Below are 18,692 nucleotides of genomic sequence, written 5' to 3'. Positions count from 1 at the left end.
CTTCTGAGGTGGTGGAGTGAAGTGTGTAAACCTGCACGGGGATAACCACCTCACCAGGAAAAGCATGTGGGCTTTCATAAATCTAGACCTTCAAAAATATAGAATTACTGGGTAGACGTGCCAGGGTTCTTTTGAAGACATCTGGAGGATTTTGCACTTCCAGGCACTGTGTCATTTAATTTGCAGGGAACAGCTCTTATAAAAAAATCTATTGTCATCTACCCATCTGCCATGGAGAGACGTTTTATGCAACGTGCAGGTGATGGACGAGATGTCTCTGGAATCATCGCTCACGTTTAGCAAAGGCAGTCAGTACATTTCAGCGGGAGGGCAGGCTACTTTGAAGAAAATGAGACACTCTACCGGCTTACGTGAATGCCCGAATTGTTAAGTGCACAGAAAGAATCGCCCTTACATACATTTCTTGCGTCTCCCACAGAAATGCTGCTTCTGGGGGTGCCCGAGGCGGAAGCCGTGGCTCAGGGGCTGGTCCTCGCCATGGAAGGGGCGGCGGTTTTCCAGCTCCCACCGCTTCTCCATCCTCACGGCCTGGGGGGCCCCCCGCGCCCGCGGCTCCGTGGATCGCTTGTACAGTATGTGCGAGGCGGGCGCACCCCCGGCCGCGGCGTGCAGTCTCCCGGCCAGGTGCGCAGGCAGCGGCTTCAAGAAGTAATCTGCCTCCTGAGTTCTTATCATGCCTGACTGCAAAGAGAGAGAGGGAGGAGATAAATGCGCATCATTGTTGTATTACTTGCTCACAAACATGCTGTTTCCCCCAGCAGCAGCGCACGCTGTAAGGGCAGCCGTGGGGCTGAGAATCCGGCATCCCCGAGCCCCTTCCATCAGCATCCTTGTCTCCAGAACAGAGAGCGCGCGCAGCATGCTGAGGTCGGTACTTTAAACCAAATAACAGAGGAGAAAGCGCACACCCAAACCCTAGGTGTGAAGATGGGTGTGCTTTGGTGGGGGACAGTCCCAAATAAAGAGATAAAATTATAATCCTCACATAGTAACTTGCAACACTATTCAAATTTGAACATAATGTGACACTTTCTATAAAAGTGCAACTTAATGAAATTAATCCGGAAGAAGGCACCAAAGAATTTCTTTGGGAATCAGGGAGGGCTTTCTTGGCAAGACATTTGGTAAATAGGAAAGAACTGACTTTATAAAAACACGAAAAATGTCTGTACTGCATAACAGACAATGAATGTTCAACAATGATGAAAATATCTTAAAGGAATACGAATGAAGAGACTAATTTTTACCTTTTAGGGTGATGGGTACTTTTAAAACGTGCAATTCCTCAATATTGATAAATATTTGTGAATGTATATTGAATCATTGTGTGTAATCGTATAAAATTCAGGCAAAACAAAAAATAAGAAAAACAAGAAATAATTTAAATGTGTACCAATTAATTCAGGGTAATTTTCTAAAGTTGTATTTATATATGTGGAGTGTTACATAACCATTTAAAAAAGGTCAGCTAATTAGGTACTAATGATAATCATAATAAAACTTTTTTTGTGTGAGTTCCTAAGACTGTGGTCAGCATTTTCTATGTTACACCTTATTTATCATTCACAGCAGTTCTGTGAGGTGGGTATCATTACGCGCCTCCTTTAATGGATGAGGAAAAGGAGAGGGAGGGTGATTAACAGTTTCAAGATCACCTGAAAAGTGTAAGGATTTAAACAAAATCAGAATACCTTCAAAACCTGTAAGTATAAGGCTTAGACTGTAGGGTTCCCAGAAGTTGTTAGGTTTTAAAGTGTTTAATAAAGTGTCTAGTGTGATCCCCCATGTGTTTGCTTTTAAAAGGGTGCCTCTACACTGAAAGGTCTTTCCTGGAAGGGCTGATGAGAAACCCGCTAACAGTGGTTATGTTCAGGGAGAGAAAATTGAGGAGCAGGGATGCAGGAGGGGGATTCCACCTTCATCTTTACATCTTTAGGCATGACTCAAGTTTGTAAAATCTGTGTGCGTCCTTGCTTTAAAAAATACGAATGGCATTGCTGGATCGTGGGATTACAGGTGAAATTTAAAATTCTTATAAGTGTTTTAAAGTAACTTTTTAATTTTTGAATGCAAGTAATCACTCATAAAACTATCCAAGTATCACTGAGAACTCTTCAATACAATGTTTTAAGTGTGCTGATTTTTTTCAAGGCTTTCGATCATTTGGCACACTGATTAGACACTTATTAAGCACTCAAAGACTCTGAAGCTTGGGCACCTGTCCTAAGTGTGCCTCTGATTCAGGAGCCCAAGTCTGATTCTCCTTCGGGGGCGCTTCATGCCCCTCACTGCCCGTCAAAGGAGACTCTGTGGTGGGCTGAGTGGTCCTGCGGAAGTCTGAGAATGCGTGCAGAGTAGTGTGACAGGCTTGGGTAGGCATTTCTCAGATCTTGGGAAAGGGCCAGCATGACTCTCAGGGACGGCGGGGGGTGCGGGTTGGGGTGGAGAGATAAAAGGAACGGGAGCCCAGGCTTATCATGTGTTCATAGATTGAGCACTGGCCATCGTGTTCCTGCTGAAGGAGAGGAGGGAAGAGAGGTCACCTCAGTACGTTATCAATGAAGCCATCAGCACCACAGGGGGTAGACCTCCTGGGGTCCAGATGCCAGCTTGCAGTGGAAAGGGAGAATACTTGGAATTCATGTCCTGGATTGAGGTGGAGGAGGAGGAGGAGATGGTGGGGGGGGCTGTCATGCAGTGGATGACCATGGATGACCCGGGAAACTTTTTGGTCTAGAATTCTATGAACTAAACTAGGATAGCTAATACTTTAAAGTCTGCAGTTCTATCAAGGAAGAGCCAAGTATGGAATTAAATAATCGCTAAAGCAGGATGTGTTCAGCCTTGTGTGATAACGCCACCCAGGGAGGTTCTGCACACTATTAGTGGTAACTAGTTAGAATGTTAAACTAAAAAAAAATCATTTTTTGCTTAAAAAAAAACTTTTCTGATATGCAAGCAATTCCTTGCTTTTCAAATAACCCTTAAAAGATGGCCAGCTTCACTAAGTTCTCCAGAGGAAGGTGAGGTTGAGCATTCAGTGCGAGCCCGGGGGACCCCCAGAGAAGAGATGAGTCAGACACCCCGCTTTTACCATCGATTCCAGCGTTATCATCTTTGGGGCTTTGGATGATTTCCTCATCCTTCTGTGCTGTTATATCACCGAGGAGGCGGATATAAAGACCGCCCCTTGCCACGAGTTTGTAAAATTTAACAATAATACATATTTTAAATACATAACCTACAGAAAACGACCGACGAGATCTGCTGCATGAATGACACCAAGAGTGTCAACTACCATCCTTCACCCCGATGACCTCTGGTTCTCTTCTGATAATGCAGGCATTTCTGGGGGATTTTTCACAGTGCATAATGAGATCCCTCTGAAGCCTGCGTTCTGGTGTGCCCCAGCACCACCATCGCCCCACACACATCCTTGCTTCTGGCCCGCAGCCTCACTCACCTTTTCTGGCTTCGTCCCCTGAAACACTTGTGTTCTATGACAGCTGTTCCAGACTCAGAACCATCCCCCTGCTTTCCCCTGGGTTCAAGGCTACATCCTGGGTGGCCCAGAGGATCAGACCCTCAGGCAAGAATGACCCGCCGCAGCTGGAGGAATTCTGAATTTTCATTAACAAAGTAGTCAAGTGTTAGGCTTGTTTCCTTTATAATTTAGTCTGAAGTACAATATTCTATATTTAAAGAATCCCCAATGTCATTGACTACATAGACCATCCTAACGGAGGAGGCTGATATTTTGCTATCCCTTGATAATCAACAGGAAATGAAAAATGCAAGAAAAAAGTGACTCCATTGTCTGGCTGCATTATTAGTTTGCAAGCTTATTTAAATGATTAGGTAAATCATGGGAGATTAATGTCTTCTCCTTATCAAAGGTTTTCTTTACTGAATCAAGAAGATTTACTCCGAAGCTCATAAAACGTCTGGCAGACACCTGCTCACAGGAATCAAGGGGAGGTCGGCTGGGTGGATTATTAACCAGACTTCAGAAATGGCCAGCGTCCCCCAGGCGGTGCAGGGGAGCTCTCCAGGCGCCTGCATCTCTCTCATCTCCAGTTCTGTAAATCATTGGACACTGGGAAACTCAGCACTCATACTGCATTTATAAGGGAAGAAAGAGTAGGTGCCGTGTCAGTGCTGAGAAACCTGCTTCTGGCAACACGAGTAAAGAAAATACTGAAGCTTGAAAGTATGATGCTTACAGTATTATATCTGCTGTTACTCACACTTGGAAGTTGGTAGATTCTTATCAATGGGTATCTGTTTATAAAAGCTGTCCACGAAAGTTGCATGTATCAAAAAATCAAATGAGTATCAGAAAGAGGTAGATAAATGCCCAACCACCGAGCCTGCTTCTCCTGCAGGATAAGAGATTCCCCACTGAACTGGCTCGAAGCTTGTCTCAGGTGACACCGAGAGCCTTTTCCAGAGAGCCAGCCATCAATCAACACAGGGAAAAGCGATCTGACTCTCCAGGAGAAACAGGCACTTCAAGTCTCAATTCATTTCATTTTTATGCTATTCCTTTGTCATTTCCCCAGGAGTGTGATTTGTTTTGGGAATATTGTCCTCATTCTAGTCTTCTTAGTGATGTTTCTGAAACATAAAACAACTTCGCTTTTACTAGAACTTTTATAATTACTTTGTCTCGGGTACCAGCCATGTGGCTGCGTGTTTTGCTCTATTATTCTTATCCTAGTAAAGGACATATGAAATGAGAATTAATATTCTCACTTAAAGGAATGGGACACTGAATGCAAAAATTTGCCCACCATTGTAGAGCTAGGAAGTGGAGTAGCTAAGGTTAAAATTCAGTCTGAATTGCTCCGATATACACACCCTTGCTGCCCACCATGTTGCTTTTTTACAGCTATGATTGGCATGTACCCCTGAAGAATGACACCAATGATGGTGGTCATTGAGAGTGAACCTGAGTTAGTTGTAAATGTATACTGAAACTCTAGGGCTAAAAATAGTTTTTAAAAAGAGTGAAAACAAAACTATAACTGATACGCTAAAGGACAGAAAATAGAATAATATAAAATGTTAAATTAAGACCACAAAAGGCAGAAAAAGAGTAGAAGAAAAAAAAAACAAGAATAATGAACATGGGCAACAAGAAAAACATTAACACGTACAGTAGCTATTACTTCAACCACATTAACTTGGAATGTTAATGGTCTAAACGCACCAGTTATGAGACAGAGATTGTCACGGGTCAGGAAACATGACCCAAATATATGCTGTCTACAAGAAACTCACTTTAAATATAAAGACACATATAAATTAAAAGTAAATGGATGCAAAAATATACCATGATAACACAATCAAAAGAAAGCAAGAGTAGCTATATTAGTTTCAGACAGAGCAGATGTCAAAGTAAGGAAAGCTATTAGGAATTAAGAGGCCATTAGATAATAAATAAATAAAAGAGTCAGCTCTTTAAGGGGACACAGCAATTCTTAACACGTATGTACCTAAGAACAGAGTGCCAAACTACATGAAGCAAAAACTGATCTGAGAGGAGGAATAGGTGAATCCATGATCATAGTTGGAGACTTCATCACTCCTCTCGCAGAAATGGACACATTCAGCAGGCAGAAAATCATTAAGGACACAGTTAAACTCAACAATGCCATCAGTCAGCTGGACATAACTGACTTCCAGACCACTTCATCCAGCAATAGTGGAACATATTTCTCAAGCTCGCACAGAGCATTCATCCAGATAGACCACATTCTGGGCCATAAAACACACTTTGACAAATTTAAAAGAATAGCTCTCAGAACACAAGAGAACTATATTCAAAATCAATAACAAAAAGATAACTGGAAAATCCCCAAATAAGTGGAGATTAGACCACACATTTCTGAATAACACGTGGTCAAAGAAATTCAAAAGAAATTTTAAAATATATTTTGGCATAAATTAAAATGAGAACGCAACTTATCCAAATTTGCAATGAAGTGCAAAGAGGGTAATCTATAATATCTAAGGCAGATACTAGAAAAGAAGAAAGATCTAAAATCAGTAAGGTACGTTTCCAACGTAGGAAACTAAAAAAAGAAGATTGAATTAAATATAATATAAGCAGAAGAAAAGAAATAATAAGAATTAGAGCATAAATCAAGTTAACAGAAAACAGGAAATCAGTAGAGGAAAACCTGGAGAAACCAAAAGCTGGCTCTTTAAAAATGGTGAGATGTGCTCACGATGCACTTGGAGAAATTTGAAGTCCTGAATGCTTTCCTTAAAAAAATAAAGAAAATAAAGCAACCAAGTATTAACTCAAAAGTTTTTTTTTTCTTAAATGCAATGAATGACCACGTAGAAACCAGAAAGAAGTTATTTAAAAATTCAGAATAAATGAATCAGTAAATAGAAAAAGAATGTGCTTATTAAACTGAAAAATGTCTAGTAAGTCCAAGATCTGTTTTTTTGGACCAGAACAGACATACTTCATGAGAAAGCAATGAATATGAAAAACAGTCCAGAACACAGAAAACCTAGTGGGACATGGCAGTTATTTAGAAAGGGAGATCAAACTTCTCTTGGAGATTAAATGTCACTTCAGTGTGTATTATTTTTCATTAGTAAATTTTGTGGGGTTTTTTTTTTTAGCTTTTCAATTTTATGACATCTTTCAGGCCAATCTAGTACAAGGATTTAAACCTCTGTTAGAGGAAACCTTCTAGGCAAATGCTGTTCAATACAGTGGCCACTGATTTTAATTAAAATTGAAGGCAATTAAAAATTCAGCTCTCCAATTGCTCCACAGTCACATACGAGTATCCAAACTCAAGTTTAAATAAATTAAATTCAAATAAAGTTAAAAATTTAGTCTTTCAGTTGCTCAATAGCCACATGTGGTTAGTTGCTCCCATATTGGACAGTACAGATATTTCCACTGTGTCAAAAAAATTGTATTGCTCTGGAACAAATCTTCGGGAGCTTACTTCTTAAGACTAGTATGCTAAATTCATGAGAGTTTATGATGATATTTGTCCATAATAAATAGTATATATCACACAGTTAGGAACATTCTTATAAATCACATCCATTAGCATCTTTATCAAATTGTGACAGCTAAAATATTCAGAACCTGATGTCCTAGACTGATTGCTTAGTAAGACTGCCTTCGTCACCAAAATATCTGTACTAAGAATAGCCCAAACTTAAATTCTCAGATCCTGTATCTCTCTGTACATTTTCAAGACACAAAGACAAAAACTTAAGCAAACAGTCATCTAGTCAAGGCATTGAATATACTGTTGCTGCTTAACATGATCAAAACGGCATGGATTAAACACTCTAATGGATTTCTTTACAGAGTTGTGTAACATTTAGACAAGAATTTAATCCCTTACTGGAGGAAATTGAGTCCCTCACATCCAAGAAATGTGTAGTATGTTGTTCATTCATTCATTCATTCATTCAAAGAATATTCATTAATTATGGGCTGGGCACTCTTCTTGTCAATCCAGATACAGCAATGAACAAAACAGACACATACATCTTCCCTTGTGAAGCTTAAATTCCATCATAGGGTTAGGGGGACAGAGAATAAACAATATGCATAATAAAATGTAAATCATAAGAAGTTAAAATTCAATGTGTCAGTTCTTCCCAACGTGATCAACAGATTCAATGCAATCTCAATCAAAATTCCAGCAAATTATTTTGTGGATGTCACCAAATTGATTACAAAGTTTATATGGGGATGTAAATGACCCAGAATAGGTAATTCAATGTTGAAAGAGAAGAAGAAAGTCTTAGGAATGACATTAGCAAACTTCATGACTTACTATGAATCTACAGTAACCAAGACAGTATGCCACTGGAGAAGGAACAGGCAAACAGACCAGTGGAACAGAATAGTGGGTCCAGAAACAGACGCACACAAATATAGTCAACTCACCTGCGACAAAGGAGCAAAGGCAATACGACGGAGCAAGACAATCTTCCCAACTAACCATGCTGGAACAACTGGAAGTCCGCACGTGAAAAAATGAAACTAGACTCAGACATTACACCTTTCATATAAATTAACTCAAAATGAATCATAGGACTAAACGTAAAATGCAAAACCATAAACTCCTAGAAGATAACAAAAGGAGAAGCTCTAGATGGCCTTGGGTTTGGCAGTGACTTTTTAGACACAATACCAAAAGCACAATCCATGAAGGAAGGAATTGATAAGCTGGACTTCCCTGAAATTTTAAATTTCTGCTCTGTGAAATATACTGTCAAGAGAATGGGAAGACAAGCCACAAACTGAGAAAAAAAAATTCGCAAAAGACACATCTGATCAAATACTGTTATCCAGAATACTCAAAGAACTCTTAACACTCAACAATAAGAAAATAACTCAATTGAAAAATAAGCCAAAGACATGAACAGGTGCGCACCCCTCAGAGAAGACATCCAGATGGTACATAATTGTGTGAAAGGTGTTCCACATCGTATGTCATCAGGGAAGCGCAAACTAAAACAATGAGCTACCACCACAACCCTGTTAGACTAACCAAACCAACACCACCAAGTGCTGGTGAAGATGTGGGGCAACATGAATTTTCACTCACTGCTGGGGGGGATCCAGAATGGTGCAAACAGTTTGGAAGACAGTTTGGAGGCTTATTACAAAACTAAGCAAACTCTAAAATCCACCAATTGCCCTCTTTGGTATTTAATCCAGAAGAGCTTGAAAACTTTATATCCAAACCAAAACCTGCACAAGGATGTTTATAGCAGCTTCATGATTGCTAAAACTTGGAAGCAACCGTGACTGTCCTTCAGCAGGTCAATGGATAAACTGCGGTGCCTCCAGGCAATGGAACATTATTCAGCACTAAAAAGAAATGAACTATCCAGCCATGGAAAGACAGGGAGGAAGCGTACGTGCGTATTACTAAGTGGAAGAAGCCAACCTGAAAAGGCTACGTGCTGTGTGATGCCAGCTACACCACGAACTGTGGTTATCAGGGGTTAGCAGGGGCAGAGGGTGTGAACGGGCAGAGCGCGGAGGATTTTTAAGGCAGTGAAACTATTTCATGTGATGCTATAAATGGTGGATACAGGTCATTGCACATCTGTCCAAATCCACAGAATGAACACCACCAAGAGTGAACCACTAGTGGAAACTATGGACTTTGGGTGATTACGATGTGTCAGTACAGGTTCGTCGACTGTGAGATGAGTACCGTCTAGTGGGGGATGTTGAGAATGAAGGAAGCTGTGCATGGCACGTGTGGGGGCAGGGCCATATGGCAACTGTACTCAGTTTTGCCATGTTTTGCTATAAATGCTCTAAAAATAAATTCTATTTAAAAAAGTAACTCAGAATTAAGCAGAACACCAGGAATGCAGAAAAGGGGTTTCAGTTTTAGATAGGGGTCGTAGGCCTCGTTGAGAAGGTGGCATTTCAGCAGAGCCCTGAATGGAGGAGGAGCTGGCTGTGAGGATGCCGGAGGGAAGGCTGTGGGCCAGGCAGAGGAAGCAGCCACTGCAGTGGCCCCATGTCCCTACGAGGCATCAGCCAATGTTATGTTCTTTGCAAAACAGCTATAGGTGATATATTTACCAACTAATAATATTAATAATTCATCAGGGACTTGTTCAAACTGGACAAACTGGGGGAGGGTGTAGCTCAGTGGTAGAGCACATGCTTAGCACGCATGAAGTCCTGGGTTCAGTCCTCAGTACCTCCATCAAAAAAACCAACTGGACGGACCCTTGGAAATCTCTTCCAGCCCATCAGAGGGAGGGGACACGTGAAGCTCCTGGGCTCATCTTTGTTCCCACCTCCCCCTTCTCTCCTTGAGGCTATGTTTACCATCCACCACTTCCATGCTTGCCCTCCTTCCAGTGTTTTCTCTCCTTTGTTGGAGGGAAAAAAAAAAGCTAAACCAGATCACTAACCATGTGCAACCTCACGGTCGCATCCCTGGATTAGAGAATCCAGTCCCAGGAGCCTCACGCTCCGGCCTGTGTTGATTTCCGTCCAGGCTCTGCTCCTGCCGCCACCTCCCATGGGGCTCAGGACACGTCTGCGCCACCAGGTACCCCTTGGTTCCCGGAGCACTCAGGCTGCCTTTGGCTTCAGAGCCTCGGTGCCCTCTCATCCTGCGTCCTGCACGCGCGTCCGCTGGCTCCACTGGCCTGGCTCTCTCTCACTGTTCAGGTTGGAGCCACAGGGTGAGGGGCGCGGACTTGCTCACCATCTTGCTGCTCTTGGTGGTGGAGCAGACGCTCACCCCATGCCACGTACCGCAGGGATGCAGTGGCCAGTGGTGGCTCCTGAGGCCCCAGCCCTGGTTGCAGGTCTGATGCTGCCCCTCGTCAGGGTGTGTGTGCCTACGTGTGCACATGCGTGTGCGTGTGCGTGTGCGCATGTGTCCCAAGACATGTCTTTGCAAACATGAAAAATCTACAGCTATTTCCTTGGCTGACTGTGCAGATTAAATGTACACACTTCAAAGGTGGCAAAAAAAAAAGTATTTTGATGATGTTAAGATCTCAGGAGATATTTTTGAAGAATGAGGGCGGCGCATGGAAAGCTGCAGGCAGAGGAGGTGAAGTGTCTGCGGGACTTTGTGCAGCGTGGGAAACAAAGCCCAAAAGACCGAGGGTGGCTCGGGAGAGTCACAGCAGAGCCAGCACAGGGACAGCCATGGCCGGGTGGTGGTCAGGGCAGAGGAGTGGGCCACAGTCGCCAGGCGGGCGGGCACACATGTTTCTCATCAGAAGCCACGGGTCCCCTGCGTGTTGTCACCTGGACCTACAAGCCGTTGCTGAAATCATCCACACACACTCGATCCATCCCAGCGGGGAACCCGTGGCACCCTTCCCTCCGGCAGGGCAGGCTGCTGGCTCCAGGCGAACTCTGTTATGAGCTCATCGAGCTGACACTTAGCTCATGAATCAGCTGTTTTTCTGTTTAACTGTGTTGCTGGGGACGCCTCTGCTCCCCTCTGGTCTTGGTGGTGATATCTAGTCTCTCACAATGGTGCCCTTTAAGCGCCGGGTTCCAGGGCAGCCACATGGTATAGAAATAGATGAACAGATGTCAATCGTATTAATATCGATGGCATTCACTTACCGCTTGCCCATCCTGCCCTGCCTCTGTCCCAGGAACTGGATATCGTCTAACCATCGGTCATCTCTGAGCAGAGCTGCAAGGCGGGGGTCAGCAGCTACACTTTTGCAGATAAAGAAACAGGGGTGCTAACAGCCCAATGTCCATCAACTAGGGAACAGATAAACAGCGGCGCGTCCTTACAGCGGAACACCCCCAGCAGTGAAAGGGGTGCAGGGCTCATGAACACGCGTGAATCCAGACACAGCACGCGGAGCGGACGAGGCCGGAGCACAAGACCCCACGCCGTCTGCACCGCATTGACTCCATTTCTGTGGCGTGTCCAGAGGCCGGCAAGCTGCAGACGCAGGCAGCGGAGTCCTGGCTGCTGGGCTGGGGTGGGGTGGGGTGGGGACCGACTGCCGGGGCGACGGGAACCGGAGAACTGGACTGTGGCAATTGTTGCCCAACTCTGTGCTTCTACCAAAATATCACCGAATCGTGCACTTTAAGCAGTGAGGTTCTGTTATGCAAATTATACCTCAGGAAAGCATTACCAAATAAAACAAACCTGCTAGCTAAAAGAATGGCACGAATGAACTTACTTACAAAACAGAAACAGACTCACAGACATAAAAAATAAACTTGTGGTGGCCAGGAGGGAAGTGGGGGAGGGATAAATTGGGAGTTTGGGATTTGCAGACACACACTACTGTATATAAAATAGATACACAACAGAGTCCTACTGCACAGCACAGGGAGCTACATTCCATACCTTGTAATAATCTATAATGAAAAAGAATATATATGTTTATACGTATAACTGAATCACCAACACAACATTGTAAATCGGCAATATTTCAATTAAAAAACAAAACACAACCCTGAGATTCCAGAAGTGGGGCCTGAATGAGGGCGGCCGCCAGGGCTGGGCTCCCAGCTGGCCGATCCCCCCACACCCTGAGGCTTCCCGGGCGCACAGTGCGGTGAAGTCGCTCAGACACGCGCCCTTGGAAACAGCCAGCTAACAAGCATCACAGCCCGGACTCCAGGGCCCTCTAAAGGGTCAGATTCCTCGCCAAGGAACACAGAGGCCAGCGGTGAAGCTGAGAGCGGGCAGGCAGCGGGGAGCCAGGACCACAGCGTGCGTGGAGCTGCCTTCGCCGGGGTCCTGGGGGACATTGCAAACTCAGTACCGGGCGCCTGCCCGGTTTCATTTCACCATTGTCACTGATGCCGGCGCTAGAGGTGATGGAGATTGGAAGTCAGTTCTCCTCTGTCTCCTCCCTGCTGCCCTGGACCAGGCAACCCACAAGGGAGGGCCGTGAGAGTCTCAGCTGCGGTTTCCCAGCTGCAGACGCACAGGAACTCACGCACTTCCCTGAAGGAGGCGGACAGGTTGAGGGTATGTTTATGGAATCTGTCACCCTATCACATCCAGCCATGATTCTCAAAACTTTCTGTCCATGAGAATCCCTTGAGAAACCCACGTCCCCGACTCCCGATGCCCCCGCGCGTTCTGAGTCAGCAGGTCTGGGTGGGGCTGGTGACCACATGCTTGTCTGATGAGATCCACAGGCCTGACCCCTGGACACACCCAGCGTCTGTGTCTTCAAGGCCAAGGCCGGTACACCCCGTCCACACCTGGCGCCTCACTTTCCAGCCCTGTGCTCAGACCCCGGTGGGATGACAGGACCCTGTCAGGTATCTACATCTAGGGGACGACTTGCGAGGACACAAGTCAACTTTGTATGACGTTTGTCATAACTAAGTTCCCTTGTTTTCCAGCAGGTGGACGTCAGACACCAGTATCAATCTGCCCTCATGACGGCTTTTGTAATGAAGGGCCTGGAGGGGGTCATCTCTACCAACTCTCGGTGTTTGACGCGACTTCTGCTACACATGGAAGCTTCCAGGCAGTTCCTAGAAACATCCGTTACTATGGACACCAAGTCTGACCGTTCACAGATTCCAGCCTCAGTCACACACATGACTGCATATCCTCTCCCACCAGGGGCAGAGCCCCGAGGGGATTATAAAAGTTATGGCCCAGCCTGTTTCCAGACTGTTAGCTCAGATTGTATGACCATTATAATGTGGCAATGCATATTCAAAATGGTCTGTCTTAGTATGCCTTCTTAGTAAGTTGTCATCAAGAACCTAGGAGGCAAATACCACCTTTGTTTTTTGGTAGAAATAGAACACTGAAGACACTAGGACAAAATCCGTCCGTAAGAATCCAGGGGGCGTCCCAACAGCATCCTCTCAAGGGGACAGGTCCCCACAGAGAACGTGGGCAGAGCCGTTACTTCCAGAGGGACAAACCCCCCCTCAAAAAAAAGCAAGACAAACAGCAACAACATAGAAGGAAAAGAAACCAGGCCACGGGTGGTTCCTTCCTGAGATTCACAGCCGGTTCCTCTAGACCACCACGTGGCACTCGGCTGTTCCTTCTGCCGACCAGTGAGGAAAGGATTCAGTCTCATGAAGGCTCAGAGAAAAGCCACCCCAAACTGGCTTGAGGTCGGCTTTGTTCTCCTCAACGATGGCCACGAGGACAGCCCCGCATCACAGATTAAGCCCGTGGTCCCGAGAGTGGCCCTAACAGTGACCTGAAACCATGCGAGCACAGTTAACTGGATGCGACTGCAAATCCAGCCTCCCCGCTGACTTCTCACTCCAGTTCTCTCCACCACCAAGCAGCCCCCGATGCAGGCGAGGGCCACCGGCACTGTCTCTCCCATGACTGTGCTCAAGAAACATTTGCTGCCTGTGCTTTTGCTGAAACATTTGTGCTCCTGAAACATTTGCTCCCAGAGCCAGTCCCCTCCTGGAAGAGCCCAGCAAAGGGGCCGTCGTGGCTCAGCCAGACCTTCACATCCTTGAGAGTTTTTGTATACTTTTTCAAAGACAGTTTACTCTTAAAAAGTTTGTCGCAAAGACAATGGAAGACGGAGAGCATCCAATGGCCTTCAACGCAGTGTTATCCAGCGACTCCCTGGTGTTTGCTGACTCGTGTGCCCCTAGCATTTTCACATAATTCGCATAATATTTCCTTGTTTCACACATAAGACAGGCTGGGCCCCAGGAACCCCCTCTCCTGCAGGTTGCTGGTCAGAACCCCGAAGCCCTCGTGTGGGCGTGGTCCCCAGGGGAGCACTCAGAATCCACACGCCAAGCTCTGCAGAAGTGTCAGATATCGCTCCAGTGTGATTAACTATCATAATTAAAATATAAATAAGAGCTTGAAACACAGAAGAGGATCAATACACAGGAACTCCGTGGCCCCGGCCAGATCACAGACCTGCTGTTTACAGGACAACTCCTAAGCCAGGAAATTATGCATGCTCAGGTTACCTCCGTCCCATAAAAAAAAAAAAAAAAAAAAAAAAAAAAATTCCAGCAGGTTAAACAGTTTCTGGAAGGAGTATTTTGAAATCAGTGTGTATGAGTATGTCTGTGTATATTTCATCAACAAGGATAATTCCTGACAAGTTATTTTTTTCCCTGCACACAAGAAATTAAAACAGAGCCTGCCCCTGGACCAGTTCTCTGTTATTTCCTGGTGAGGCGTTCATTCCTCTCCATCAGCCAGTTACAGCTGTGGCCACGATGCTCCCCGAGGCGGCCTTTCTGCCAATTCTCCTCCTGCACTTTTGGCTTCACCACATTGGAAGGAAACTGCCGTTAGAAATGGTGCTGTCATGTCCATTAGGAAAGTGCAGGGAATTCGGCTGAGTTACAGGGAGCAGCCACCATTTACAAGTGGAAATCTCTGTAGTCTTTCTTGATTAGTTTTGAATTTAAAAAATGCTTGAAAACTATGTTTTCTCTCTGTCTCTCTCTCTCTTTATGATCTTTCATCACTCAATCATATAAATCTGTGAGCTGGTAACCGCTAGAGCTATAAAGGACACAGAAGCCCTCTGAAATTTCTCAGGAGGGACCATGGCCATCTGAACGAGTTTGTGCAGATTGCATGCTTGGCCCCCACGCAGGTGTCAAAGTGAAGGAAAGCATAGGTTTTGTAAGTCTAAGTACTTCCTGTGCCGACAAGATCCAGTGTTGCCCAACCAGTCAAGCAGACTCCAGGGAGACAAAGAAGTTCCCTGGGGGAGACGCCGGTGCCGGGCAGAAAGCTCACCATTTATTTGTTCTCAGACCCAGCGGACATGGCTTGGAGTCTGCACTCTGTCCCCTGTTAGATGGCGGCTTTGAGCAGGCTACAAAATCTGTCTCATCCTCAGATTCCTCTTATGCACAAAGGGAATAGAATTCTTCTCACATTATTGATATAACGAAATGCAAGAGCAGTGCACGAATCCGACGGCAGTGACGCCTGCCCCCATACACAGAGGGGCTGGCTCTAATATCAGTGCTCCTCCCTGTTTATAATGGGTGCAGTTTCTTATTTATTTGAAACTATTCAATTCTGTCATGGACACATACATTCTTCTATGGTAAAAAAGCAGAATTCACCAAATGTTTGTTCCATCACAACCAAACGTGGAAAACAGATTACAAGCAGGTCTTTTCAAAACAGTGACATGTTGGTGCTCAGGTACACTGAGCATTAGAAGAATTTTATGTTCAGATTTGTTCCCCCTAAAGCTCTGTTTCAGGAGCTGGAGAAAAGCAATGGGTAAGTTGAGAGAGTAAGAAAGTGAGATAGACAGCCTTTCCGTGAAACCATCACAGCCCCCCCAGCCCCATTCGTCTGCTTACAGGGAGCAGAAGAATCACCATTTCCGAAGAACCACCAAGTGGAAGCAGGTCAAATCCTAGAAGTGCATCTGCTTTTCCCACGATGGAAAAAGTATTATCAGGGGCTACCCCTTTTAGGCAAGAGCTATAAATGAGGGATGTGACAAAATGATTAACCTGAAAAAAAAATAGTAGAAAGGCCATATAAATGGAAGATGATTAAAACACCACAGGAATTTGGAAAGTTAGCTCATCCTGAAGGGAATTCTCCAGCCAGCACCCCACCAGACACGACGGCAGTAGTGGCCAGAGCCTTCCGATACATCTGTGTCTCTGTACTTGACAAACATAAGAAGAAATTCTCTCTTGTGCTCACGGACCCTACAGCTTTAACCACACGTGCGTCGTATCGACAACGGCTGCGTCATGGCCGCTTCAGGCCAGGCCACGCCTGTGACAAAGCCACAGATGAAAGGGCTTGAAACCAGAGAAAGGAGAAGGTGGTTGGGGTTGACTTTGAAACCAAGATCAAGCAAAGCATGCATGAGATAAAGGAGAAATCTAAACTGTGAATAATGGCCAAATGAGAGGATTAATTTGCACACTCTACAGTGGAACATGATACGATGTCAACATGTAATGAATATGCTTGACCTTCATAGCTGGATGTAGACGTTGGACAGAACGGCTGTGAACTCCTGATTTGTTGTAGGTTATACTAACAATAACATACGTAACACACTAGGATCTGTGCAACTTAGGGCTGCCATGCAATGATTTAATTTTAAATTATGGGCTTTTAAGGTAGTTTTTACATTTAAATTGCAATCTGTGAAACTATCAACTTATTCTTGTTAATATACTTCACATTGTAGGACAGACGTGGCCAAATCATTTCAAACACGTGTGTTCCTTTATGCACACAGAGGCACAGCCGTCCCGGGGAGCTTGGCCTTTCTGGTGTGGCTGAAAGCTGGGTTTGCCAGTTCTAGCCACTGGCGCACACCTGTGATGCAGGCAGCAGCAGAAGCAGGGGTTTGGATTTGCTAAGCATTTAAAGTTTTAAATCAATGTAAGGAGTAGTTTCATTATTTTCAAAGAAACCTGTTGTCCCATAAGTTCCCGCACTGACCACAGCATGGGGGCGTCGTCATTTTGAGACTTTAGATGTGGGCCCATTTCAGTCTGTGGGCATGGGTCACCCTCCAGAATTTTCATAAACGAAGTGACTGTAACCCTGCCTCCCGCAGTGGAGGGTGTGACACATGTGTTGCTGTGTCTTTTCTGAGGGTTAGTAACAGGGAACAAGAACGTGCTGGGTGGGGACTGACAAACTCAGTTTCGTGAGCGTGTGGAGGCCCCAGCGGACGACATCCTGGGTCACTGGAGGCAGAGGCAGGAAGTTAGGGTTGATCGTAGCTCTACAGAATTTTAAGGAGCAAGCATTATGACTACGGTGTGTATCAAAGCAATATTAGAAATTCTGAATAATGTTACTAAATGGCTAAGAAAAGGCCAACCTACGTTGCTCGGCTTCTTAAGGAACCTGTAACAACTTATGTTTCCAACCGTGCCGTGCTCACACAGCACAGCCCTCGTGGATTTACAATCCGCTGTTTACTCCCCAGTCTTCTACACACGCGTGTGTACTGCAACTAGACCTAGGACAGTGCTGTCAAGCAGCCCCGCTTCTCTTCTGGCTCGTGACTCTGCAATCCGCCTGCTAATGACCTGCGAAGGCAGCAGACAAAGCTCCCCCAGCTTCAGTTAGAGATAATCTCTGCAAATAAGACACGGGTTACAGCTCCTTCGGCTGCTGCGGGGGGAATACAAAGTCCAAGACAGCAGCTGTCCTGGGCACCCTTCTCATCTGCGACGCCCTGCAAGCACAAGGTGACTGCCCAGGCGCTGGGAGCCGACAACGCCCTTTCACACTTGCGGACGTGAGCAGGTGACTCCACACGGTGCATCATCAGAACTCCTGCGTTTTAAATTGCCTGCTTCAGTGGCAGGTCCTTCAATCATCCTGAGTGCTTTCAATAAATCACCCGAAAGGTTTTAGTGTCAATAAAATGTATTCTACTCCTACCCTCATCCATCTGCGGGGCATCTCTCAAGGTCATGCAGCCCCTCCTCTGAGTTCTTTACCTTTGCTCAAACTTGCTGGCATGACACTGTGTCCATCACCTTCCAGTCAGGTTTCTATGTGCACTTCAGAGCCCAGTAATGGGGCCGGTGCTGAGGAGAGCAGATTGCTCAGCTCCTACAGGGAGCCCTGTGCCAAGGGCTTTCGCTCAGATGTTGTCTCCCACAGTCCTCATGCGACCCTATGAGGCCAAGTTTATCCACAAATTAAGGAAACCAGATCCCAAAGCGGTGGACCACTTGGCTGGTGAGTGAGGTTAGATTTGAACAAGACTTGTATGAATCCAAAGGCTATGTTTTATCATTAGATTTCTCATTAGCTTATCCTTTTTTTTTTTTAAATTGAAGTCTAGTCAGTTACAATGTGTCAATCTCTGGTGTACAGCATTATGTTTTAGCCATGCATATACATACATGTATTTGTTTTCATGTTCTTTTTCATTGTAGGTCACTACAAGGTATTGAATAGAGTTCCCTGTGCTGCACAGAAGAACCATGGATTTATTTTATATATAGTAGTCATTACAGAAGCCATTCTAGTCTGTCTCTCATTTCTTATTTGAATGTCTGTCTAAATAGGCAGCTTCCTTCACATATGGCGAGTTCATGCTGCTCTGGGTGAACAATCACAGCCCCTAAACTGTAGCTGCTCCAGAATAATTGTTGGCCAGTTTGGTTCTGGATCTGGATAAAACCACTGCTCAATATTTAACATAACTAACAAAAC

At 45.1% G+C, this 18,692-nt stretch overlaps 1 protein-coding gene across 1 annotated transcript in view; it reads right to left on the bottom strand.

Annotated features, from left to right (window-relative positions):
• Nucleotides 1-18,692, bottom strand: part of ADAMTS16 (ADAM metallopeptidase with thrombospondin type 1 motif 16) — a 153,944-nt gene that overhangs the window by 115,362 nt on the left and 19,890 nt on the right. Inside the window, exon 4 of the mRNA XM_032469697.1 lies at nt 420-702. Coding sequence (XP_032325588.1) covers nt 420-702 — 283 coding nt within the window. The remainder of the gene's footprint in view (nt 1-419; nt 703-18,692) is intronic.

The sequence above is a fragment of the Camelus ferus genome, chromosome 3 (genome assembly GCF_009834535.1).
Source record: "Camelus ferus isolate YT-003-E chromosome 3, BCGSAC_Cfer_1.0, whole genome shotgun sequence".
Classification (NCBI taxonomy): domain Eukaryota; kingdom Metazoa; phylum Chordata; class Mammalia; order Artiodactyla; family Camelidae; genus Camelus; species Camelus ferus.
This window is presented reverse-complemented; position numbering and strand designations above follow the sequence as displayed.